This window comes from Micromys minutus (assembly GCF_963924665.1).
Source record: "Micromys minutus genome assembly, chromosome: 19".
NCBI classification, from domain to species: Eukaryota; Metazoa; Chordata; class Mammalia; order Rodentia; family Muridae; genus Micromys; species Micromys minutus.
In genome coordinates, this window is record NC_137954.1 from 12808076 (window position 1) to 12833500 (window position 25425).

The 25425-nt window shown below is 43.1% G+C and overlaps 1 protein-coding gene across 1 annotated transcript in view; it reads left to right on the forward strand.

Moving 5' to 3' along the window:
- Positions 1-23827, forward strand: part of ICOS (inducible T cell costimulator) — a gene marked incomplete at both ends in the record, with an annotated part of 185538 nt that extends 161711 nt beyond the window's left edge. Inside the window, one exon of the mRNA XM_080932894.1 lies at positions 23567-23827. Coding sequence (XP_080789020.1) covers positions 23567-23827 — 261 coding nt within the window. The remainder of the gene's footprint in view (positions 1-23566) is intronic.
- Between the last annotated feature and the right edge of the window lie 1598 nt (positions 23828-25425).

The window sequence follows — 25425 nt, forward strand, 5'->3', positions numbered from 1 at the left end:
GGTGAGGGTTAGCTTACTCCAGCTCTCCTTCAAATCAATATGTCAAGTTGAATTACACCTCCTGGGTTTGTGTAAATACACTGAATGTTATTCACACGACGACAAACTTGCCTAGCAACCAATTTCTTAGACTATAGTCCTGTTCTTAAATAATGCATGGCGAGGACTGTGAGGTCTCTAGAAAAGTGTTCCATGGAAGTTAACTATAATAAGATTAACTTATACATTAAATTAAAATTTACTCTTTCCTGCAAATGCCTCATGGAGCTCTATTTTCAAACACATGTGCAATTTCTTTTCTGGCTGAATCCTGGTGCCCCTTGGTGTATTATTCAGACAAGCCCTGCTCTGGGAACACAACAGTACCAAAGAGCAGGCACAGGAATCTGTTGTTTAAGCAGGAAATCTATAGAAAATGAAAATTAGTTACTTAAATGGAATTGAGCGTTATTTTAATATTTGAAAGTAATCATTTAATAATTATGGTTCTTAACGTGATATCTTCTTCATTTGATAAACAAACAGAAACTCAAAGACTGTCTTACAAGGTGGAGAACGGATGAAGAATGCACCTTTCTCTCCCATCCAGACCCTGTTCACTACCCTGAGTTTTTCTACATGGGTTCTGGGGATTAGATTCAAGTCCTCAACCCTGCAAGCAAGCACCTGCTGACTAAGCCATCTTCCCACCCAGCCCTTGTACCTTTTAAACACCTTCCGCATCTCCATCACCACCAACAGACCTGACCCCATTCTTCACACCCTGTGTAAATATTTTCTAACACAGTGGGAGTTTCGCTGGTAAGGATTTATTGACATGTTAATGTAGTGTAGTGGTAAACAGAAACCTTTGATGGATGTGGTTGTTTGTTTATTTGTTCAAGGACCAACACCCTCCCCTCAAAAAAACAACAAAAGTAAAACAAACCCCCAAAATATCAGAGCCTGGGGAAAAGCAATACATAGTAGGTATTTTATAGTTCTATCTCAGGAAACATCAATAAAAATTATAAGTTAATACTTCTTTTTTCATAGTCATTAGATGAGGGAGGGCATGTTATGCATACCCAATCCATTCAGTAGACTGTGTGCAAGTGTGTGAGTGTGCGTATGTGTGTGTGATGGATCACAGCAAAAACTGATGGGGAAAAGTTTATCGAGAGAAAAATCTATATGCATTGTTTATTTCATGCTTTCACCCTGAAATGAAATATTCTTATTGTTCAGTTTCTTAAGATTTACAATGTTGAGACACCAGAGAATCAAATAACCCTATTAAAAAATGGGGTACAGAGCTAAACAAATCATTTTCAGTTGAGGAACACCGAATGGCCGAGAAACATCTGAGGAAGTGCTCGACATCCTTAGCCATCAGGGAAATGCAAATCAAAACAACCCTAAGATTCCACCTCACACCAGTCAGATTGGCCAAGATCCAAAACTCAGATGACAGCAGATGCTGGCGAGGCTGCGGAGAAATAGGAACACTTCTTCACTGTTGGTGGGGTTGCAAGCTAATACAACCACTCTGGAAATCTGTCTGGCGATACCTCAGAAAATTGGATATAGTACTACCTGAAGACCCAGCTATTCCACTTCTGGGCATATACCCCAGAGACACTTTAATACACAACAAAGATATATGCACCACAATGTTCATAGCGGCTCTATTTATAATAGCCAGAAGCTGGAAAGAACCCAGATGTCCTTCAGAAGACGAATGGATACAAAAATTGTGGTACATATACACAATGGAATACTACTCAGCCACCAGAAACAATGACTTAACCAAATTCTTAAGAAAATGGCTGCATCTAGAGAAGATCATCCTGAGTGAGATAACCCAGTCACAAAAGAACAGACATAATATGCAGTCACTGATAGTGGGATGCTAACCCCAGAGGCTTGCACTCCCCCAGAAACAACTCACAGACTGTATGAAGTCCAAGAAATAAAGAAAACAAAAACTATACATATATTCACAAAACAAGAAGACTTTGACTATTTCCATGTTGCGTTTTGTTTTGCATGTACTTTACGCTTATTGCAACTAGTATGTTTTCAATGCATACTGTCAAGCCCTTGAAAAAAATCAAGTACTGACTAAAAAACATATTCACATGGTTTTATGTAAAATTTATTTTAATGTCTGAAAAAACAGTACTGACAAAAATGTATAATTTTAAGCAAAAAATGTTTAAAATCTTAAAAAAAAATAATAAGCTGTTAGTCTTTTGTGTAGATGGAAATATCTCAAGAAACACTTCTTGTTATGATTAATAATTTGAGTCTTATTTGTAACAGATAAGAGACCAATGTATTTTCCATGTATTTTCATGTTAAAAAAAAATAAATCTTGTTTTGAAGACAAAAAAAAAAAAAAAGAAAAAAGAAAAAAAAAAAAGATTTACAATGTTGAGTATCCAACTTTCTTAAAGGAGCCGAGTATTTCCCTCTGATTATCACCCTCACTACAGCTCAGAGATCAAAAGTAAGGCAAGAAACAGGGCTGGAAGAGAAAGTGGGGAACAGAGAAACTAGGGGAGGAAGAGATACTAGACCCAAAGACTGGGGTTGGAAGCCACTTGGACTCAGTCAGAAGAGGCCATTTGTTTTGTTCAACTATTTGTGGGAAAAACGAAGACCAGCATTTGAAAGCGTCAAGTCTCAGCAGTTAAGAGCACACACTGATCTTCCAGCATCCGCACATGGCAGGAGGCAGCTCGCTGCTGCCTGTAACTTGTCAGACAACCTCACACCTCTGCCCTCCAGGCACAGGCAAATAATTAAAAATAATATCAAAACTGAAAAAGATCTAATACTAAAAAAGGGGAAGGGGGAGGAGGCCGGGGGTTAGGGAATGAGAGACATGGGTTGGAGGATGAGGACAGGTTGTTAGTGGAGGCTTCCAGGATCCAGTGGTCAAGTGGAAATTCCACTAAGGTGCTATCAGAGTTTGACGTGCCCACGCTTGGTTCATATCAGGTGCATACAAACCAACATTTATTAGGTAAAATAAAGATTTTGAGCTTTCTGCAGGGCTTTGCACTTAAATACTAGATTCTTCTATATTGTTGGATTCATGTTGTTTCTGACCTCTTTTCTGTTACAGCCAGGACTGTTCTGAGACAGTTCACCAAATAGCTCTGAAATTCTGGGACATTCAGAGATTGACAGGAAGTTGCTCCCCAACTGACTTACCCCCAGACACCCCCACACCTTGTGCACCACCACGCTTGACCAGGACATATTTTTTGTTTTTCACGTTTTTGTTTCTGGCCACAGTAGTTGTTCTTTTTATAAAGACATTTCTTCAGACGAATAAACAGGCAATCACGTTTTATCTGGTTATTTTTCCCCGGGAGAAATCTCGGAAGAATCTCATCGATGGAAAGTTGTGATCCTTGCTCCAAGCCGTCTACCTACCCATGGTTGTTCTGTGAATATCTACAGTCATGTGACCGCCTACGTGTATTTTGTGGCTTTTAGAAAACTATCGCTAATTTCAAAAGATCTCACAGAACTCTGAGACCAAAATAAGGTGAAAGACCATGGGTTTCACAGTCTTGAATTTATATTTATCACAAACCCTCTCCAGTTCGGAGCCCCTTCCCTTGATAACATCTTTGGTTTGTACAGATCCCCATCCATCACAGATCCTAAGAAAATAAAAAGTATATACTGGAGGCTTTTCAGAGTATGCAAGTTTTGGAGAGTTTTAAAATAAAAAATATTCTCATCTCGCTCTGATTAAAGTACTCACGCCATGAATTAAAAAGAAAAGAAAGAAGGAAGGAAGGAAGAAAGAAGGAAGGAAGGAAGAAAGGAAGGAAGGAAGAAGGAAGGAAGGAAAGAGAGAAAGAGAAAGAAAGAAAGAAAGAAAGAAAAAGAAAGAAAGAAAGAAAGAAAGAAAGAAAGAAAGAAAGAAAGAAAGAAGAAAGAAAGAAAGAAAGAAAGAAAGAAAGAAAGAAAGAAAGAAAGAAAAAGAAAAAAACCCGCGGGGTTGGGTTCAATTTACTCAAATTTCTCGGTTTAAAACTCCAATGAACGTCAATGTTCCTTTTCCTCAAAGCAAGTTTTTTGTTTGTAAAGAGTAAGAAGGCAATGACGGCCCTTTTATTTTCCTTTGAAGCCCTGAGGGGTCTCCTTGCTGCTGGGGGTGGGGGTGTCCTGAAAAAGCCTAAATCCCCAGACCCTGCGAGAGTGGGGGCGGGGCCGCGCCCCGGAGAATTACCCTCATCCTCCTCCAGGTGTCACTGCAGGCCTGCGCATTTCCTCCGCCTCCCCGCACCCTCCTTGTCCATTGATAAAGTGGAGGGTGATTTGTGATCCGCCTCGCTGTGATTGCGGAGGGAAACAGCCATCTTGGCTTGTCTCAGTAGTAGATTTGTTTTTCTAATTTCTTTATACTTGAAGGTTTACCAGATGCTTTATTGCCAGAGCGAGGCTTACTTGCGGTCTCTTTTCTTCCCTCCCCCTCCCCCGCCCCGCACCCCTCCTTTTTTGTTCCTAGAGACAATCAGTGTCTCTGGTCCCAGCTGCCACTGCTGATTTTTCATTACAGTTTAATTTAAAACTGGGATTGGAATGGAAATGTCTTTTTGCCATTTGGGGTTTGCAAGGCCTGTGGTTTTATTGCCAAAGGCACAAATGTTAGTTACTACTGTTTTTCCAGAGTTCGCTGGGTGTGTGTGTGTGGGGGGGGGTGAAGGTAGAGATGTGGGGGGTGAGAAAGACAGCTGGACTCTGCAGAAGTGTGTGTGGGGGGGGAAGAACTAGAGGGGGAATCCCTCTCTGAAGCTCTGAAGGCAATGTTATTCCGGGAATTGTTTTGACTGATGTTCTCAAGAATCTCAGTTAATTCTCGAGGAGGAGCCGCTAGTGATGCGTCTCCCTGAATGTCCTTCCGTGTAGGTTAAATATTTGTCAACCCAGCTACTGAGGTAACTATATGGAGGGTGATCACCAGGTGGGGGTCGGCACTGCTGTGGGGACGATGGGATCCTGTTTAAGGAACAGTACATCTGTGGATCCACTTGACCGCAGCTGTCAGTGGGAACACCCAAGGAGGGACTGCTCTGTGCTCAGCCTCAGAGGGAACAGACTGTTTATAATTTCCATCACAGATCGACTTTCACTAGCTTCTGCCTTCTTGGTCCTTCTCAATTCTCCAATTGCAGTCTTAGAGTTTATTTATAAGCTTCCGCCGCCAGCCACATGCTGTTCCCTGTAATCCCTCAGAAGGTTCTTAGTGATGGGCTGAGGGCTGGGGAGATGCTTCCCTGCCCTTAAGCCCTGCCCTGTGGAGGCAGAGACAGTACCCGGTAATGACTGGTCAACCAGCCTAGTCTGATTGACAAGTTCCAGGCCAATGAAAGCCTTCCTGTCTCACAAAACAAGATAAAAGGTTGCTAAGGAAGGATACCCTAGTTCACACACACACACACACACACACACACACACACACACTTGTACACTGTGACCAGCTTAATGGGCTGAATCCTCCTAAGACTGACTATGTTTGTACTAGTTGAGTGTAAAACTGAGAGGGACATTCTTCCTTGAAAGTAGTCTTGCTGGAAGGGCAGCAGGAAGAGATGGAAGCCTTTGCAAGCCTGCATTTAAATAGGTAGTATCAACACACTGAGAACAGTTGTTTCCCAGTTGTAGGAACTCTGCAGAAGCCAGAGTGTCTTATCTGTCATGCTAAAAAACAATTACTGTCTCCCATCCCAGCGAGAGCCCTGCTCTTCCTGGATGCACCAGTTTGGGATGTCAAACTGAATGTTCCATTATCTGCACGGATCCTGCTGACTCCCCGCACGTTGAACATTTCAACTCCTTTCCAACTGGCCCCAGGCAGCTGGGAGACTAGTGAGCCGGCCTGGGGTAGACACATCTCACTGTCATGGAGCAACTCAAAGGCTCTGGGGACGTCACCGGGCCCTTCCAGTTTCTGTTGTCAGCCTGCATGCTTTGTGTGCTCTCCGTTTATTGGGACATTTTGTCCAAAGGCAACCACGTACCAGGCCAGGCCCTCTTCTAAACTGCCCCGATAGGTTCTGATGTTTTCCACTCTCCTGCTAGAAGGAGAGGAGGAAGCAGCTGGAGCGACCTTTCAGAGATCCCACAGACATACTTCTAAGACCCTTTAAGTCATCTTCAAAACCCACAAGAACATTCTAGTGGTTTCCTCACAGAAGCCATCCCACATCCCACTAACAAAAGGAGAGATAATTTCCCCCGTCTCTATAGGTCAGAGTTCACTACACACACGAGGGGAAAGAAAACAATAACAAAGAGAGGCAGGCATTTAACCTATCCCAGCACCCCCCCATGCCCCTCCCTCCCAAACACCTCCTCAGTCCCCCCCACCCCCAGCTGCCCTGCCTCTGCTCCATGGAACAAACAATACATTTCTCACATGTCCTCAGCCGTGTGTGTTCCTCAGGAGAGCATGGGTGGTGCTAAACAACTGTTCAGTGTCATCCTGAAATCCGGGTGAGGAAACTTACTCCCCAGAGAAGGAGGGAATGGGTAGTTGAAGAAAAGGTTGTTGTACTGTTTTGCTTTGCACACTGGTTTTTGGGTGAAGAAAATTGTCCAGCTCCTCCTACCTTTTGCCAGGCAAACCTCTTCTTCAGGATAAATTGAACTCCAAAGGCTGATGGGTCTATGCTGTGAGGAAGGAGGCTGCATCTTTAAATACTTTCCCTGGAGGACCACATGTTGTGGTGAGCTCCTGGCAATGCAAACACTGCATTCAGAACTTTCTCAGTGTCTACCAGGGCGGGGGAACTGAGTAGTAGTTGTCCCGTGTGACAGAGAAATGGGTGTTTGATCTTCCTCTGTGCTACAAGACCCTCTTCAGAAATCTCTTGGAAGTTCTTGTAAACTTGCATTAACCGCCACATATGGGACCCATTAACTACTCATTTCTGCTTGTTCATAGCAAATTTTTGTCTGGTGACTGCGTCTGAACCTTGGGGTGTTTTTGTTTGGCTTTACACCACAGAGAATCCTGTTGACTGGTTTGAGGTTTGAGAAAATATTTAGCAATAAGCTGGCTGTGGTCAGGGTGAGACAAGCAACAGTGATTGAAAGTTGGTGGACCATTTGCTCCTCTAGGACGCAGAGGGACAAATTTCAGAATTCGGGGGATTCCAGAAACTGCCAGAAGCTTCTTGGGAAGACTTTTTTCCTTTTTTGATGAAATTAATAGGCAAGAGCTTTCTGTCTCCACCTGTTTCGTAGCAGAAATTTGAGAGGGTTGGTTTGCCTGAATCTATAGTTTTTGTTTCATTTAGGACAAAACAATCATGTTCTCTTTGGAAAGACCGCTAATATCTCCGAGTTAAGAGGTGTCAAATAGCTACATTGTAGCAATATTTGGAACTAAAAGTTACTTGTGTGTGACAGAAGCAAAATCCAAACAGATTTGAAGGCCATTAGCTCAGAGGAAGACAGGCCGAGAGATTTAGATGAAAATTAGCATTTCTTTTTGTTCTTTAAAGTAATTAATAAACTAAACACAACGGGTTGGGCACTTTCACCCATCGCCAGCATGGTGGGGTGGAGAGACTTCAAACACTGCCTTTGAAGTGCCCCCCCCCAGCTGGGAGGAGCCCACAGTTTAGGCTACTTTATAGTGGTAATACACTGTCTGGAAAAAAACAGATGCCACAAAATTGCACAGATTGTGTCTCTAAGCATCTGAAACCCTAAAACTTCAGGGGGCCAACAAAGGTCTCAGCCTTTTGATTGAGAGAGAGAAAGGGGGAGGGAGAGTGAGAGGAAGGGAGACCTGAAGTACTAAATTGAAACAGGCATTTCATTTCTTTCCTTCCTTTCTCTCTTCACCTCAGGAGACCTAAGTTAAATCCCGCTTAGGTCACAGCCAGACGTGGGTTTGATGGTCTCGAGCCACCTTTTAACTGTACGTTCATCCCATAAATAGAAGATGAATAAAGATGTCAAACTTCATCCACATGATATTCTGACACACATGGCTCTCTCCCTGGGAAAGAAAGGCTCTGATGAAGGTGGACCACAATGAGTTCCTCAGAGCAGGGAACTGCAGTGTGCCACAGACAGTCCATGCTCAGAAGCAGGAACAACGTGGGCCCGGGAGCTGGTACCCCGCAGAGATTCAGCTGTCAGTGTTTGCAGCAACTGGGCTGGTGCTGGTCAGGGCAGACCATTCCTGCCACCTCCGTCAGATCTCACATGAGAATGGCTGGTTTGCTGGCCAGGCAGAGGCAGACCTGTGTGGAACGGGAGACACGAGAAAGCAAGATTCAGTCCTTGTACTAAACAAAACCTCCATGAGGACTGATTTGAGGATCATGCTATTAAAATGGCTTCATTTATCTTTGTCCCAAGTAGGCAAAGAACCAAATATAACAACTGGAAAGCAAAGAATACCCTGCCAAATACTGATATTCCCTTCCCCCGAATACTCGTGGCTATTTTTAGTTTGTTAATGTAAAATGCCAGCGAGATGAAAGGTGAAGTGATCCGTTTCCAGAAGAAAAACCAGTCGAATCTTCATTAATAATTCCCGTAGAACGCTCCACGGGCCTCTATCTGACAGCCTGACAAGCCGAGCTAAACAACAGAGACTGTAGGAATGTAAAAGACATAATCTTAACACCAAACCTTCTGAAGACTTGCCTGTCATTTTACATTAAAGGCAAGGAATAAAAACCTCCACCGAAACACAAAGAGCTTGTGGCATGATGTCCGTGATAAAACTGAGCGGGGCAGGAAAGGCTGACATCAGAGCTAGCAAACGTTACTATCGAAGGGTACTGAGCAGCTAAGCCTTCCCATGACCAGCTTGGGATTTTGGAGATGGAAAGACACTGAAGGTTATGGTGGGATCCAATGGACTGGTTCCCATGTCAGCTCTCTAATCTTCACTATCAGGAAGGATGGTGGCTAGCCATGGTGCGAATGTTGGGCTAGATGGTGTATACAATTAATTCAAAGATCTGGGCTCTGTTTCTGTTTCTATGGCAATTTTTCTCTTCTCAGAGTCTCTCCATATTACAGGGTCTCGGAGGATGCTTTTGTGGCCAAGCAAGAGGCAGCCAGGCTAAATATGATCACACTATTTTACCAATGAGAGGAAGTCACCATTCAGAAACACAGAGGGACCCATTCAAGGTTAACAGGTTGGTAAATGTTTGATTGGAGATTAGGTCCAGGTTTTCTTCCTCTGTAGCTGCCATCACAGCAGATTTCGAAATAAAGACTAGTGCGAGCAGCAAAATTCGTACAGTCTGATGTCCATATGAAGTGACAGCTGTCATTCGCAGCTGAGAAATGACATCAGCAAGAAAAGAACAAATTCAAGGAGCAAGGGGCCAGGAGAACACAGTTCCATTGCCAGCCTATATAGTGTCTTCTTGACTGTTAGGTTTAGAAAAATGCAGAAGAGAAGAGAATTATTGCTGACCATCTTATAATACTAACATACTATATTAGTAATATATATACATATACACTGTATGTTATAATATATAATTACATATTTGTCAAATTACAATATGTAAAATATAACACTAATATACTAACAAGGCCTTGCCTGCACATTTATAGCAACCTGTTTTCTAAGCCCTTTATACTGATTAATTCATCATTTAGTTTCATGGGAAAGTTTTAATAGTTTACCATTTTACCAATAAAGAACTCACGACATCTCAGCGCTCAACTTGGAGGAAAACTGAAGCATATGGATGTGTGTTTGGGCCAGCCATTGCAGGAGTCCCCTTGACACCTCAATGGACATATGGTGGAGAGAGAGGAGGGGGTGCTGTGTTGTGTGTGGAGAGGGGAAGGTGGGCCTCACAAGGCATCTCTCTCTCTCTCTCTCTCTCCTCTTTCTCTCTCACTTTATCAATATTTCCTGAGCACACCCTGTCATGTGCCCCCTTTGTTAATAATTCTCCGGTGCACTCAGAGCAAAGGTTGGCCTGCAGCTTTCTCCCCTTCCTGCTGCCTGTCAGGAGAGGAAATCGCAGCCTTCAGAGGGACCTGACACAAGGGAGCTGGATAGCACCAGGGGGTCAAGGGTAAGAATGCAGGGGACTGTGAAAAAGCCCAGAGAATGTCCAGCGGGAGCGAGGCAGGAAAGGCTCCTCAACGTGTGCTTCTCCCGTTTGCTGTTTCAGGCTCCTGCAGGAAAGAAAACCACAGCGGATTTTTGCTGTGTTCACAGCAAGCACACAGCTCTCTGAACTGCTAGTGAACAACCCAGAGTCAGGGGTGCCTAACGCGCAGCTACAAGGCTGCCCATCTCCTGTCTACAAATAGACCAAGAAATGTAACTAAACTTGACTGGGATTGGTTAAATAACCGTTTCATGCATAATTCATCTCCAGTCACATTCGACCTAACAACCCAGAGGGCAAATGTGCCCCTGTGTTGTGGGGATGGCATATGGTGGTGATGCCTCCTGAGAAGGGCACCTTACAAAATCCCTTGGCAGATTCCTTTCAGTGCATCTCACTGGAGAGTGGGGCCACCAAGCTTGACCCTGCTGAGAATGGGGTTTGAGACATCTATTTCTTCTCCATCTGTGTTGGCTGCTTTTGCTCTGCCACAGACTTGGCCTGCAACAGGAATGTACCCACCCCCACCCCACAAAGACCATCGAGTCCCGACGTCAGCCTCTCGTTTTGCTCAGGGTTCATTAAGGTCCCCTGAGTTATGAAAGGACATCTGGACACAGGCAACTAAATGACAGAGCAGGGGGGTCACGGGTTAAAGGGTATGCATTGATTGTTTTGCTGGTGATGTTTCTAATTCTCATTAACTTTCAGGAAGAGATATATGTGCCGCTTATGATGAGAGGCGCCTATTAACTGAGTGTCCCCTACTGGTGTGGGGGCACTGCCATTTATCAGCAGAGCCCCATGATCTCAGAGTGTGTGGTTACAAAGATTACAGCTCTGTACACAGAGAATGGGGGTTAGAGATCCTTCAGGTGACTTTACAGATGAGGAACCAGGACCTGGGAGGCTAATTACTTACTCCAGGAAGGTCACTTAGTGTCAGAGATGGGGTAGCCAACAGTTTCTTATCCAATTGCCCCTCCTAATACCTCAGGAGCCAGAATGTGTGCCAAGCCCGTGCTGACTTGGACGTGTGTGGAATCTGAGGCACATTTAGTGGCCAGAAGCTATGGGCAGGGCTATCTTTTAAAAATGCAAATTGCTATCTACTAAATAAAATGAGTGTGTGTTTTCAGAAGTTTGTTCAGCTGGAGCTAATAGGCAGTAGTGTTAATTAGTCTAAGGGCATAGGTCCAATTTCCACAAGGGCCAATTAGCTTTGCACAATAGGAAAAGAGGCTGTTTCCTAGACTTGGACTGTATCCTGAACTCAAGCAGGCCTGTCCCCAAGGAGAGCAGGTAAAAGAGGAATGACACAGCACAAACCTTTTCCTAGATGGGAAAACAGCTTCGGGGCGTTTCTCAGTGGGCCCGGCTCAGGGTGTTCAGGTGTTCCGGACAGATGTTCTGTGAAAAGTTTGAGTTGTTTCGAAAGAGTTTTGTTGTAGCACACTTACCTACCTGTTTTCTTCACTTCAACGGAGATTAGAACCAAAGGCCTAGAGAGGTAGACTTACCTTTTTCGTGCAAGGTCAGACATTAGGAAAGAACTGTTTTAAGACCTGCACCTAGGGCTTTGGAGGTTTTCACTAAACTAGACAACAAAGTTTCCTAAAAGCAGGCAGGAATGGCTTTAACTGACCCGGAGGAAATAAAAGTGCTCCGAGATGCCTCTACGTGTTGCTCTGCTAGAAAGCCAGACTCTTGTCTATGAAAAAGAGGTGTGGTGACCAAGCTACTATAATTCTCTTTAGCAACATGCAAAACAGAAAGAAATGAGAGGTCACAACAGTCCTGCCCTCAGAGGCCATGTTGCTGTTTGGCTAGTCAAAACTAAGACACATGGATGGGCAAAGGAAGCGTGGCCGCAGAAGGACCTTGAAGATACGTGACCTGAGGCATCAGACAGCTGTTCGCAGATCACCATTTTTAACCAACAATCGTGTGTCACTGGGTGTCAGTGACCTGCTTGTGGTGATAAACCTTCTCAGAACTAGCTGAGAAGTTGACAACGTCGGGCATAAAGCAGCCAAAAAGAAGCACCGAGCAGTCATAGCCCTGAAGTGAAGCCAGGAACCAAGTGGTAACTTTAGCCTTACAAAAGCTGGGCAGCCAACATACTTCTCGGCAGCTCTGCATCTCCAAACAACACAGAAACATCAGTAAAGAATGTGCTATATAAAACAACAAACAAAACAGCAGCAGCAGCAGCAGCAAACACCCGAAACCTGGATCTGTCTATGTAGCCCTGGCTAGTCTGTAACTTGCAGTATAAACTACACTGGCCGTGACCTCACAGAGGTACTGGGATTAAAGGTGTATGCCACATTTTCCACTGTGCAGCCTTTATAGAGAGTGGAATGAATTAAGTACCATTCAAAATATTTTAATGCCTTACTCCTTCATCCCATACTCAACACTGAATTCTCCTTAAATAATTCACTTGTATGATACAGCTAGGACAAAGTTTTCCTTTTCTACTCTTTCTTCTCTTTAAACTTTTAGTTAACATTTTATCAAATGCTTCCTCCTCCTTTCCCTCTCTTTCCCCTCCTCCTCCTCCTTGTTCTCTGACACATGTATAATAGAACAGACGGGAACAGGATGAGCAGGAATAGCCTCTAACATACTCAACAAGACTGAGCCCAGCATCCTGCATCTTCTGAATAGAAATGTCCATAGTAAACTGGTAGCTTCCTCCTGCTGGGAGCATGCGATAGGTGTTGGGTTGGAAAGGACAACCGAGAATGGGCTGACACTCAGGCTTGTGTGTGATCCAAGCAAGGTGGAAGCTGTTGGAGTCTCAGGTATGGCTGTGTGTAATCTTCAACCTCAGCCTTCCAGTCTCTCTTCTCCATCCTGGTTTGTACGCACAGCACACCCCTACCCCAGTGAGGAAGGCTATTCCAGTTTTTGCTACTTCAAATTCAATAGAGCTACCCCTTAAAATAGGAGACATCTGCTTCTGTTACAGCTCTGGACCACTGGTTCTAGTTTTGTCCTCTAGGGCCAAAAGCACAAATTTAGACCTTATAACCTATTATGTATTAACATCTACCCATCTTTCGCTGATGGATTGATTTACTTACTCAGCCACTCAGTTTACATTTTATGTTGTTATATTTCATGCTGAGTACACGCACACCTTCATGGAAAAGGTCTTCAGGGCATCAGTGTCCGTGTCTTATTCCCAATCTGAAATCCCTCCCCTCTTCCCACTTGATATGAAAGACAGAAGGCTGCACAGCCCGGTTCTCTTTCTCCAGACTCTACAATGAATCACTACTGCTAATGGTAACTATTAAGGTTTTGATATGTGTTAGGCCCTGGGTTAGAATCGATGGTATTCTGAATTATCCATAACCAATAAGATAGACGTGGTCAGTCCCGCGTGAGCTGTAAAGAACTGTGTGGCAGACAGATGAAGTCACCTATTTTGGTAAGAGTAACTGATACGTGGGAAGTGAAAGTCAAAGTCTCAGTGGGATCCTTATGAGAGGCAGTTCCTGGATATGAAGACAGCGCTCAGCATCTCCTGTGTTCGTAGAGGAGAGGACTGGCCCCCACAGGGCAGCAATGGGTCTGAGCGGTTACTATTCCTGTTGAAATTCCACTGTATTATTGTATCACAAAGTAAAACCATTGTTGACTCATATGGGTTGTTTTCTGTCATAAAGTTTTTGAAAGGATTTTAAAAGTCGGAAAAAAATATGAGTAACTCATTTAATTTATGATCGGCAGTGGCTGCCTTGGCACAAGCATCGTGCACAGTCAGGAATTCCTATAAAGTGAGAATATCTAACATACAAATTACTTTCAAATGTAATGAAATTTTATGAATGTTGAACACAACAAATAATGTAGCTGACATCTTGTTACATTTTGTAGATGTTTAATTAAACATTTATTAATTTCAGTTTATCAGTTTTATATTTTGTAAATAGTAAATCTTCTGAAGCCTTAAAACATCTTTATTGACTTTTGGAAAGAACACGGGCCATAAATACTACAGTGTTAATGACTAAATAACTCTGGCTCTTTCATATTTTCTGCCTGTGACAGAAAAGCCATGATGCTATGTATGGCTTAAAATGACAGTAACTTTTTAAAGAAGATATTGTTAGTTTTTCTTTTCTAACCTCCTGTGCCTCCGGTTGCACCACCAACCCATTTTCTACACATTGGAAAGCAGAGAAAAAGGGTTGAACGAAAGCCATGTGTCCTTCAGCATCTCTTGATTGCCGTCTGCTGTTGCTCTTGCTGGGCACCTCAACTGTACTGAGGTGCTTTTCCTTTGGCATAGTTAAAGACGATGCCTTCTTCTGAGATCGGGTGGAGCCCTGTCAGTATTGGTCTCATGAGTGGCCAGCTAGTCTCATGAGAGGGCACAGCAGACTGAAAAGTGTACCCAGATAGTGTTGGCAGTTCTGCTTGGATCCTGCCCAGTGAGAAAGCAGCCAGAGATGAGTTGCTATCCTTCCTCCATTCCACATCTGCCCCAGAGAAGTCTGCAAACTAACTGGGCTGGGTCTACCCTACTTCTTAGTAACCGTGATACCAGGGCAGGTGTAGGCTTAGACCGCCTTCTGTTGATTTGTATCTTTCGTTACCTACTGTTCATTTGCACAATTTGAATTCTTGTCTCCTGATTCTCCTGCTAGAGAACCCAGTTAAGAGACAGTCAAGCACTAAATTGCCATTTGTGGGTTTTGCATTGAATGGTTCTTCTTGGTAGCTCTTTTAACTAACGCCCCAACTATCAATTTTTACCTTCACTTTCCCATTGGGTTTCATCCATGGCTCATCCTAAGCTTTACTTGTTAGAAGAGAGAGATCTAGAAAATATTGAATCTTCTATTGACTAAATGTCAAAGGCCACTAAGCTAGATCTCTCTTCTCTTGCTTACATACAATTAGATTTTTGATCCCAATTGCAATTTTATTTATCCCAGTTAAACCTGATGATTTTAGTCAGCTCACTATTGCTCTTGCCTGTCAAAACCATTTAGAATTCTGATAGAGTCATTTTCCATATTCCTCTTATCTTTAAACCATCTGTAAATTTGATGAGCCTTTTAATTTTTCCTTCATCCACAGATGTTTATACAGGCCATGGTGAACAAAGGAGCCAAAGGCAATTTGTGGGCTCCTTCCAGCTCTAACTCTGGCCAATTAGTCATATTTGTTTATTCTCTTCTTAATTCCATTGTTCATTGTCTTCAGCCAGAAAAACCCCATTCTGTTGTATGCATGAACCACCAGTGAGTACTTAGGAGGCAAATCACAGTGCTAAATGTCTTTTCTTTGGATACATGAGATAGTGCAGAATTTTCACTGGTCAGGCATTTTCCTCTTAAGGGAAGAATGTAGACCTGTGTAAAGATATTGCAGGAGAAGCCTGCTTGGGAAGCTGTCATCGGATTACAGAGCAGGAAGCTGCCATCAGATTACAGAGTAGGGAGCTGCTTGCTTCTACCCCACGAAGTGCTGGCTCTTCCCAGAAAGAAGAGATGCAACTGATAGATGCCCCTAGAAACTAGACAAACTATGGAAGAATCACTTTCTCCCGCTGAAAATTGAGTTTATAAAGAAGGTGTGAATTTAGAAACAAAAATAGCCTCCTTCTTAAGCACCTACTGGAGTCGATGAAAATTCCTTGCCAATTCACAAAGTCCTATCGCGGTTGCAAATTACTCTGTCACAATAATTGTTTCCTGTTAACTTTTAAGGCAAGAGCGGGAGGCTTATTGATGGCAAGAAGAGCATCTGGCATTTCTGGTTTAGTATATGGAATTTCAGTAAATGTCAAACACACATTTCTTAGAAGGAAGAAGAAAAAGAAGACTCAATGGGGGAAAGGAATCTAAACGAGAGAAGAGCATGAGAAACAATAACACGGGCATGTTCTCAGAAGGGTGCCAGAGCGTGCTTGCAGTTTACAAGCAAGCATTCACTGTGGTCCAAGACAAACACCACTTCCAAGCAATCGGCACAACTGCCACAGAGAGAGGTGAAACAGGATAGAACAGAAAACTAAAAACAAACTAAGAATAAAAGCCACTGAGTCAATCACCTGGCTAATTTTGTAGCTACTTTGGTGCAATTCTCAGAGAGTGACGCAAGCCAGAGTAGACTTTGATACAGGAGCGAATCACAGGTTGTCTTCGTGAAAAGCTAGACTGTCGCTAACAGGTGAATTGATCCTCTAAGAAAGCCATTGATCATGTTCCCTGTACCGGGAAGGAGCAGGTTCACTGGATTCTGTTGTTTAAAGAGCTCAAAACTCTTGAGACATGTCCCCCACCCCTTTTGACCCTTATTTAGTTGGCTTCACATTTATAAAATATTGCTAAACAAAGCTAATTCTTGATAAAAGTAGGCAGGCACCTATAACTTCATAAGCACACGAATTTAGTATACACATACATATTATTTAGGTAATTCTCTGTGCTTTGAAAGTATGCGCTCCCTGGATTGATGTCTGGTCCACAGCAGTACAGAGCTGGAGAGACTCAATAGGACTTGGGGGAGGTGGAAAGGTCACACATCTGGTCTCAGCAGCTGCCCTGGTAGCTTCCTGGCAATGGCCTCATGGGTGGCAACTCAGCCGCAGATTCCACCATAGGGAACTGGAGAGAAGGAAAACAGGAAAAATTACACTGTTTGCAACTCAAATAAATCCCTGAGGATTTATGACTTAATCTTTGTGCAGTATCACCGAAAGACACACAATCCAGTTAACTGAAAGTAATTTAAAAAGCAATTTTAGTCTTGACTTGCTCTCGCAAAGAACATTAAAGGAGATCCAATTCATAATCTACAGCCATACATGGAAAAGTCCCCCAGCTTCTCTGTTTTAATTCTTCTATACACTTGGTATCCCACACCCAGGACTCAGGAGCTTCTCTTCCCCTGCCCCCACACCCTCACTCAACCCCCCAGCCCCCCAACTCTCAGGAACAACACCTGCAGAGGCTCTGTCTTCCTTCCCTGGGGCCACTGAGACACATCTGTGTGTGACATTCTGAGGACGTTGGAGACCCCACAGCTCCCCACTGGAGGACAATCTAATTGCTCATTGACTCCCCCACTTTTGACTTCTTTTGTGACATTTCCAGATAAAATATAGAGGGATCCACTTAAACTTGACTTTTGCATAAATGATGAATAATCTTTCGGCATAAATATATTCCACATATTACTGCACATATATGTACTTTTTGTTTGAGACAGGGTCTTCCTGTATAACCCAGGCCAGCCTCGAATTTGCAATCCTCCTGCCTCAGCTGCCTGAAATATATATTTCAGTGTACAACAGTATAACAGGATCCGTGGAACTCACCAGATTGGACTGGAGCTTTGGTGTAGAACTTTGGTTTGGACCAGAGGCTGGATAGGGTGCAAGAAGGCTAGGATCCTGTGAGCGCACCAGAGTGGACACCCCCAAAATCCATATGGAAGATACTGGGTGCCTGTTAAATTTCTTGAGGTAGTAAATTTTGTCTAGTGTAAATGCACCCACACACTGGCATGCAAATGGAGAGTGTCCTTTGAAAGTCACCTTGGGTGGCGATGTACTTATTTTGAAGCTGCTGCTCCAGGAGTCCTTAGGAGTCACTTTCAGCACCCATTTTGGAGCCTATGAAGAAATCACTCCTGCTTTATGATCTCCCTTTGTTTGGTCCTTAGACTCTATTACTCAGCCAGATCTCCCGCTGGGCCCACCCTGCTTGGTGCTAAATGACTTTTGGCTGGCTCCAAAGGTCATCTCTATTCCCCAAGGAGGAAGATTCACAACCACCGGGAATACAGTGACATCTCAATTAACAAATCCCTGGGAGCAAAGCTCTTTTATAATAAAGTACTCATATTAAAAGTGAGATTAACTCCTTATAAATCATAGAAAGCTGAATGGCTTGCATGCACTAGCTGGACTGGACGGGGATGCCTTCTCAAACGCTTCTGTCTGTCCTTGTCCAGTTCAAAGCAAAGCCCTGGTCCTACACCAAACTATATCCTCCCCACTCCCCTCACTCTGAGTTCAAATGTAATCTTCTCCTTCTGCTTTCTCTTCAACCTACCTCATCTAAGTTCCAATAACTGTTCTACTCTTTAAAGCCATGAGTGCTTTACACTCTGATTCATGACCTGATTATATTTTCTAGGAACACATTTATTTATTCATTTATTCAAAAATATTTAGAGTAAGTTGCAGTTAATGTGTTGCTTTAGCCAGCACTTTTGAGTTATGGTTGGAGTTAAAATATCTCTTCACTGATAGAGGAACGCTGAGGATTATTAAGTACGTGTCATATTTGTATTTTAGCCAACGAGAAGGCATGAGAAATTACTCTCCTCCTAAGTGATTAGTGATTTTGGAGAGAGGAGAGAGAAAGTCGAAGTGTCATCTCTTGTGATTCCATGGCTTCTGTATTCTAGAGAGAAAATGTTGAGTTTGGTGGAAGCCTATTTACTCATAGCCACTAGGAGTTGCCTGGATGAGTCTTTACAATTAGGGTCTCTGCAGATTCCAGCTTCTATTCCGCAGCATCAGGAAGAGTAAATACTCCAGCATGGTAGAGGGGAAAATGAAAACAACATGTGTATTTCAGAGAATGTGCCTTCCATTAGTAAAGTGGACACATCTGGCTCCTCACGCCCGGTCAGGTCCCCTCCTAACCTACAACCCGGTGGTACCATGACCAGCTAAAGGGTACATATGACACTTTAGCCTCAGCACAACGTACTTAGATTTATAATTCTCCATATTGCGTAGCCAATTTTTGATAATTTTAAAGACTTGGTTTACAACTGCCTGCATTTCCGCCCCCCCACACCCCCAAGAAGGGACACTTGTAGCCAGTACATTTCTGAGAGCAGCTAGCATTTAGAGAGTCTGGAAAGTGACATGTGGGGGTGAAGCAGATGATTAAACATAGCTCATTTTTCCCTATTTAGGGAGAAGTGGAGGTGTTCCTTCTTCTTCATGTCTGTCTTTAGGCATAAAAGGAAAGATAAACAACTAATGACACACTTCGATGCTGAAGATAACAATGGTAGACAGCGTGGCTGTCTGTGGTGTGGGCACTGGGTTTTTAGTCTTTTTGTGTGCAGTTGAAGAGGTGGATTTGTACAGTGATTTTCTTTCAGACCTAAGTCCTTCCTACGCATCTCGTCTATAGTCAGATGTGCACCCACATTTAGGGGTGCAGGAGGTGACTTCAAAATAGGGCTTTCAGAGATGGTGCAGAATTGGCTTTGAGGTTCCCGAAGATACCCTTATCGTTTTAATAGTCTATGTTTCTATATTAATAATTGATCATAATAAACATTTATGGAGTAGCAAAAATGATCCACATTGAAACTAGAACATGGAACAAATGGTTACAGATGACTGCTTTCTGATGAGTAGAAACGAGAAAGCAAACACCCACAAACAGAACAAATGATACCTTTCTTTTTCTAAATGACAAAGAAGTGATAGAACCAGAACACTTTGCCTATCCACCATATTCCTCACAGTGATAGTTTTCATTCAGTCTCAAACCACATGTTAATTAATGTCTCTTGAGAACATGTAGGAGATGTGATCTTTCTGTCTTCTCCAAGATCTAGCTCTCTCTCCCTCCCCCCTCTCGGTCTCTGTCTCTCTCTCTCTCTCTCTCTCTCTCTCTCTCTCTCTCTCTCTCTCTCTCTCTCTCTCTCTCTCTTCTCTCTCTGTGGCGCTGAAGATTGGGAGTTGAACTCAAGGTTTCACACGTGCTAGTCAAGCTCTCTACCACTGACTGAGCTAAGCCATCAGCTTCTTTAAGGCTCTCACTAAGTTCTCTGCTCTAGCCTAGAACTCACTGGTGCAGCCTAGGCAAGATTTGAACTTGTGATCAGTCCAAATCAATCTCCCCAGTTGCTAGGATTGCAGGCTGGGGTCAATCATTCATCCTTGGTGTAAAGTATTTCTGGAGAGACACAGGTGAGGAAAACACTTTAAATATTTTTTTTCCTTCTTCTATCGAATTACTAAATTTTGGCCTTGAAGAATTTGCACACAATGGCAAACTATTTCTTTGGTGGTGTTGTACTTAGTAAACAGGACACCCCAAAAATGATTCCAGGAAAATTTCAGCCTACATAAAACTTATCATTAAGATGTTAGAATCTGTTGTTTTGAGTCTTTGAAAATAAGAGAAAACAGTATGTATAGCACACGTGCCTGGGTTGGAAATTTCCTTCTAAAGCTGTGATGAGGTTCTCTGGGCGGTCATGACAGGCATGAGGGTGACACCAAAAAAAGAGGTTTTATAGATTGACAACTGGCTAGAATTCTTCATAGATCCCTAAAGAAAAAGAAAAAAAGGATGATAAAATGATAAAATGGTTACAGCAAGGGATTTTATATGCCAATCTGTTTGCTAAACAGGGGGCCGGTGAAGTAGAAGCGTATTTAGTAAAGACTAGAAGATATTGGCCCAAAAAGGCTACATGATAAAAAGATCACTGCGAGGAACCTGGACAACAGCAGAACTCTTGGAAGAGTTAGTGAGAAAATGCAAAGGAGAGAGAAGAATGAATGGGAGAGATTATGTTTTGAGACCTATCCAGGGCACTTTGGATACAGAACAGGAAGAGGAAGAGAAGACAGTAAGGAAGAATGGAGTCACAGAGCTACACACATTCTTTTTTAGCTGTGCATGGTTATATATCCCAACAGGAAGGTGCTTTTTCATGTTGGCTCATCGCCTGTCTCCTAACAGTGTCCAGAACAGGTGTCATGGAGCTGACCAGGAGAGGCTAGTAGGTGAAAAGGTCTGCTTATGTGGTCTCCTGAGGGAGTTAGGAAGCGACTGTAGGTGGATTTGGGAAATGATCACACTGAGGACTATCTCCCACCTCTCATACCATGAATGTCTGCAAGGAAGGCTGACTTCTGGTGGCTGCAAGACTCATTTACCACAATACTGCCCAACTTGCCTAAATTCTTTAGAGCCTTGATCTTCTTGATAAAACTGGAAATATTTTCGAAACTATCACCGATAGCAATCACGTGCACTGAGTGTGTATGTCTGGGTGGTTGATGGGTAGAGTGAGTCCCCACGGACTTTCTCATGTGAGCACGTTAACCGGCTTTGATCCGTTTGGTGATCTAGATACAACTTCCTGTTGTAATATATGCTATAATATAAAATCTCTCCATTGTAATATTTGAAAGCTACTACTGAGCAGAGTCCCTAAACTTTCTTGATGTAACTTTATACTGTCACAGACACTAATTTTTGCAGTGCCAAGGTGTAAACCCTTGTACAAACCCTCCCCCCCCCCCAGCCTGCTCTGGCCTGTGGAGATTCTTTTTGCGACATGATCTCAATACGCAGCCTTCACCTAGTGATCTTTCTGTCTCCAGCTCCTGGAAGATCACCTCCACAACCAAAGCTCTTGATACCACTTTGCTCTTGTCTTCTTTTTGGAGACAGTCTCATACCAGGCTGTCCTTAAATTCACTGTGTGGTCTAAGCTATTCTCTGTCCTCCTGCCTCTGCCTCCCAGGGGCTAATGATGTGTAACTTGGTGGCACAAACTAATCCACGTTTGTCGCTCAAGTTGTTGGAGGTGGTAATTGAGACTGGGCTGAGGGGAGAGGGGTGGTACCCAGGTCTGAGATGGCTACCAGCTGAAAATGCAGCTATATGTACCCAACTGCAGATGCGCTGGCCATTGGCTGGGCCAATCAGCTTTCCTCTGTCTCTCACATTCTTCCAGCCAGCTTGCCTGGTTATGTAACCACAGCGATGACGGGGGCTAGAGGGAGCAACTGCGCACAAAAACCTTGCCAAATCTTGATACTTGTCAAGGTTGTTATTGTCCCACTGGACAAATTAAGTTGTACAACCTCGCCCAGTGACAGCGGGAGAAGGCACACTTCCCAAGGATGTGCATTTCAGAAAGGCCATCTGCACATGGATTCTTACCTGAAGAAATCTTAAGTTTTATTTATTTATTTATTTATTTATTTTATAAAAAGTGGCCAGCAGATTGGGCTATGGAGTTTAGGTTGGTCAGTGCCAAGCAAGCTGGGAATTCAGCTGCAGCCTGGTTTATTAATATTTAAAAATTAAGTCAGGAGGTCTCTAAGCAGGGGAACTGTGTGAGTATAAAAGATGACCTAAAAACTATTCTAAGCCTTTCAAGGTTTTTCACATTTAGAATATGAGGCCATAGCTTTCATGCATTTAATATTGCAGAATAAAAGCATTTGTGCAGAGCCCAGAGAGAGTGGGAAATCCTTCAGTGGTGCAATAGTGTAGAACCCTTTCTGAGTGTGCCAGGCTAGAGTGTGTGAGATGGATGGTACATTCTTCAACCCCTGCATGTAAAAGTGAAACACACAGACTCCAATCCCATGGAACTGAATCTTTATTATTATTATTATTATTATTATTATTATTATTATTATTATTACTGAATTAAAGAGGTGGTAAACTGAGACAAAGGAAGACATTACCTATCTGAGTGGTGGCTTTGGTTATGAGTACCTTTGCCCTTTACAGGACTATAAAAGCTTAAAATAAAATGTTTTCCTTCCTTTTCTCTTCCTTCCTCCCTCCTTTCTTCCTTCCTTCTTCTTTCCTTCCTCCTTCTGTCTTTTCCTTTTTAAAGCACTGGGTACCACACCATTTTAAGCAGATACTATTCCAGTGAACCATGACTCCATCTCGACAGCAAACTTATTGGTTGGAGTTAGGAAACAGAGTAGACATTTTAGTTCTCTGTGAATCTTTCCTCACCAAAGCTAAGACCTTTCTGCTCAGCAGTGCCTCCAGAACTCTCCTGAAATGGGATCCAGTCTGAGTACTGTGTCATTGGGTAACACTGCATGCTCTTCCACAAGATTTAATAAGAAAAAGAAAACAAACAGTTTACCTTGAAGCCCTCCTTCAACTAAAGTGCTCCACCTAAATAACTTACCGGGTCAATTTGGGCTCACTGTCCACAAGAGGGTAGAAGGCGATATTGCAGACTAGAGAGAATTCGTATACACTGGGTACTGCACACATGGAAGCAATAATTTCTTTGGATAGGTGTCTGTCAAGATCTCTCCCCGAGGAGTGTCATTTGGGGTGTCACATTCAATTTCTGAGATGTCAGTTAGCAGTCTGTAAAACATTCCTGGGATAACCCCTTTCAATAAGAAAAGCATGTCCCAGCCACTGGGATGAGTATGACCTTGTCATATACATACACCAAGGCAGCCACTCAACAACAGCATCCATTTCTGCTTCTGAGTGACAACTATGGTCAGATGAAGGTGAAAAGGGAACAAAAACACGAACACAGTGATTTCCAATACATTTTCCCCCCTTGTCTTGAGGCGAAAAATTACACCATTATGTCATTTTCGTGATGTGCTCATCAACAGGAGTGAAAACCTCATTTGTCATCTTTTGGTGTGATAGAAAAATCGGAGTTTAGGGAATTCAGTGAGGGCTGTCAGCATTCTTCGCTGTCAAGAAAAGGAGCCGCAGGAAAGCATCGGGAACATGGTGGCTGACGAGCGCTGCTGGGCTATGACACCCAACCCGACTATAGCCGTCCACGGCGTGGTCGTCTGTTTTGTGGCATCCCAATCCAATTTGCAGCGGCCGTTAATCAGGCTCTTTGCCCAGGCAGGGTATAAATATGCCACTTACATCTGCAAATACAATAATGAAAACTGATATTTGTAATTATATCTGTATGGCCTCACAGACTCAAAACAAAATGGATTTCCAACCTAATATGGTAAAATGAGTTCTTAAACATGTGAGACCCATGATGGCGGAAGAGGGCCATCACTCCTCACACTCTGACATGATGGGGACATCTCTGTCACTGCACGAGTGAAGGATATTTGTTGATGCCCGAAATTGCCTTTCCTTAGTTCTAGCCCCATCTTTCACGCTGGAAAAGTATAGATCCCAATCCTTTCATTTACTGTATTCTGTAAGGCTATTGGGTCACCCCAGAGAGAAGGTTCCAGAGGTTCAGAGGTATTTCCGGCCACTGGCTTTTACAGCTTTTACATCTTCCCATGGGCAGCCTACACAAAGTTTTCTTTTACTGTAAAAGGCTCAAGGTCTCATACTATCATTTACTGCCAAATAATGAGAACTTTGGCAACCCCTACCACTTATGACCCTAGTTCAGTGACAGGCCAAAATCCAGAAACATTGAGGCACAGTTAAATCTTTGCTGTGAACTTGCTTGAGTACGGAGATGGGAGGAGGCATTTTTAAAGACATGGCAACCCATTTCCCATCTCTCTCTCTCTCTCTCTCTCTCTCTCTCTCTCTCTCTCTCTCTCTCTCTCTCTCTCTCCATCTTCTGTTAGCATTTCTATCTTTATGTTGTGGTAAATATTTAAAAGGATGGCTTAACCTTTTGTCCCAAGCCTTGCCAGCTCACACTTGGGACCATCTGGCACTAACGGGATCTCTAACCTTCTTTGGTCTCTATGAACTGTCTCAGTTTACTCTACCGCCTCTGCTGCTTCTGTCCTGGTTGGATATGACTGCCCTGGTGTGTTGTTTTCACTCACTTTCCCTTGGCGCTTGTTGTTGTCAAGGCATAGACACACACATCCCAATTCTATGGTGGATTCTATGCCACTACACCCTTTGAACTCAAGTAGTCACATCAAAGAACACACGAAACTACTCTGATCCAATGTGTGTGTGTGTGTGTGTGTGTGTGTGTGTGTATGTGTGTGTGTGTATTATATAATTTGCTAACCTTTAAAAGCCAAATGATCTTGTACAATTCCATCCTTTATAAAAAACATACATAACAACCTTATTTATGAAGAGATGCACCGAGAGAAACATAAACATTTGTCTCCATATTCGTTCCTCCCTGAATCTCTCTTTCTCTCTTCCTCTTCTGCCTTCCTAGACCTTTCCCCATCTATCTCTCTCCTGCCCAATCATGTATTACCTTAACACAAATCTACATCTTTAGGCTATTTTTTCCACTGAAATGGAAACTCCACTGAACTCTTCCTCTGTCCCAGTCCACAGAGACTCTCTAGTCTTCTCTATTCTCCTATGGATTGAGTTGTGTATTTTTAGATTCACGTGGATTTATATCTCTCTCAAGGGGGAAAGAAGACCTTTGGGGAGGGTGAGCAGAAAGAGGAGGGAAGAAAATACAAAAATATGAACATTGATTTATTGGGGATTTTTTCTTTCCTTTCCCCCACCACATTTCTTTCTTTCCTCTGCCTTTCTTTTGACAGGCTCTCATGCATCCCAGTCTGGCCTTGTACATGATATGTAGC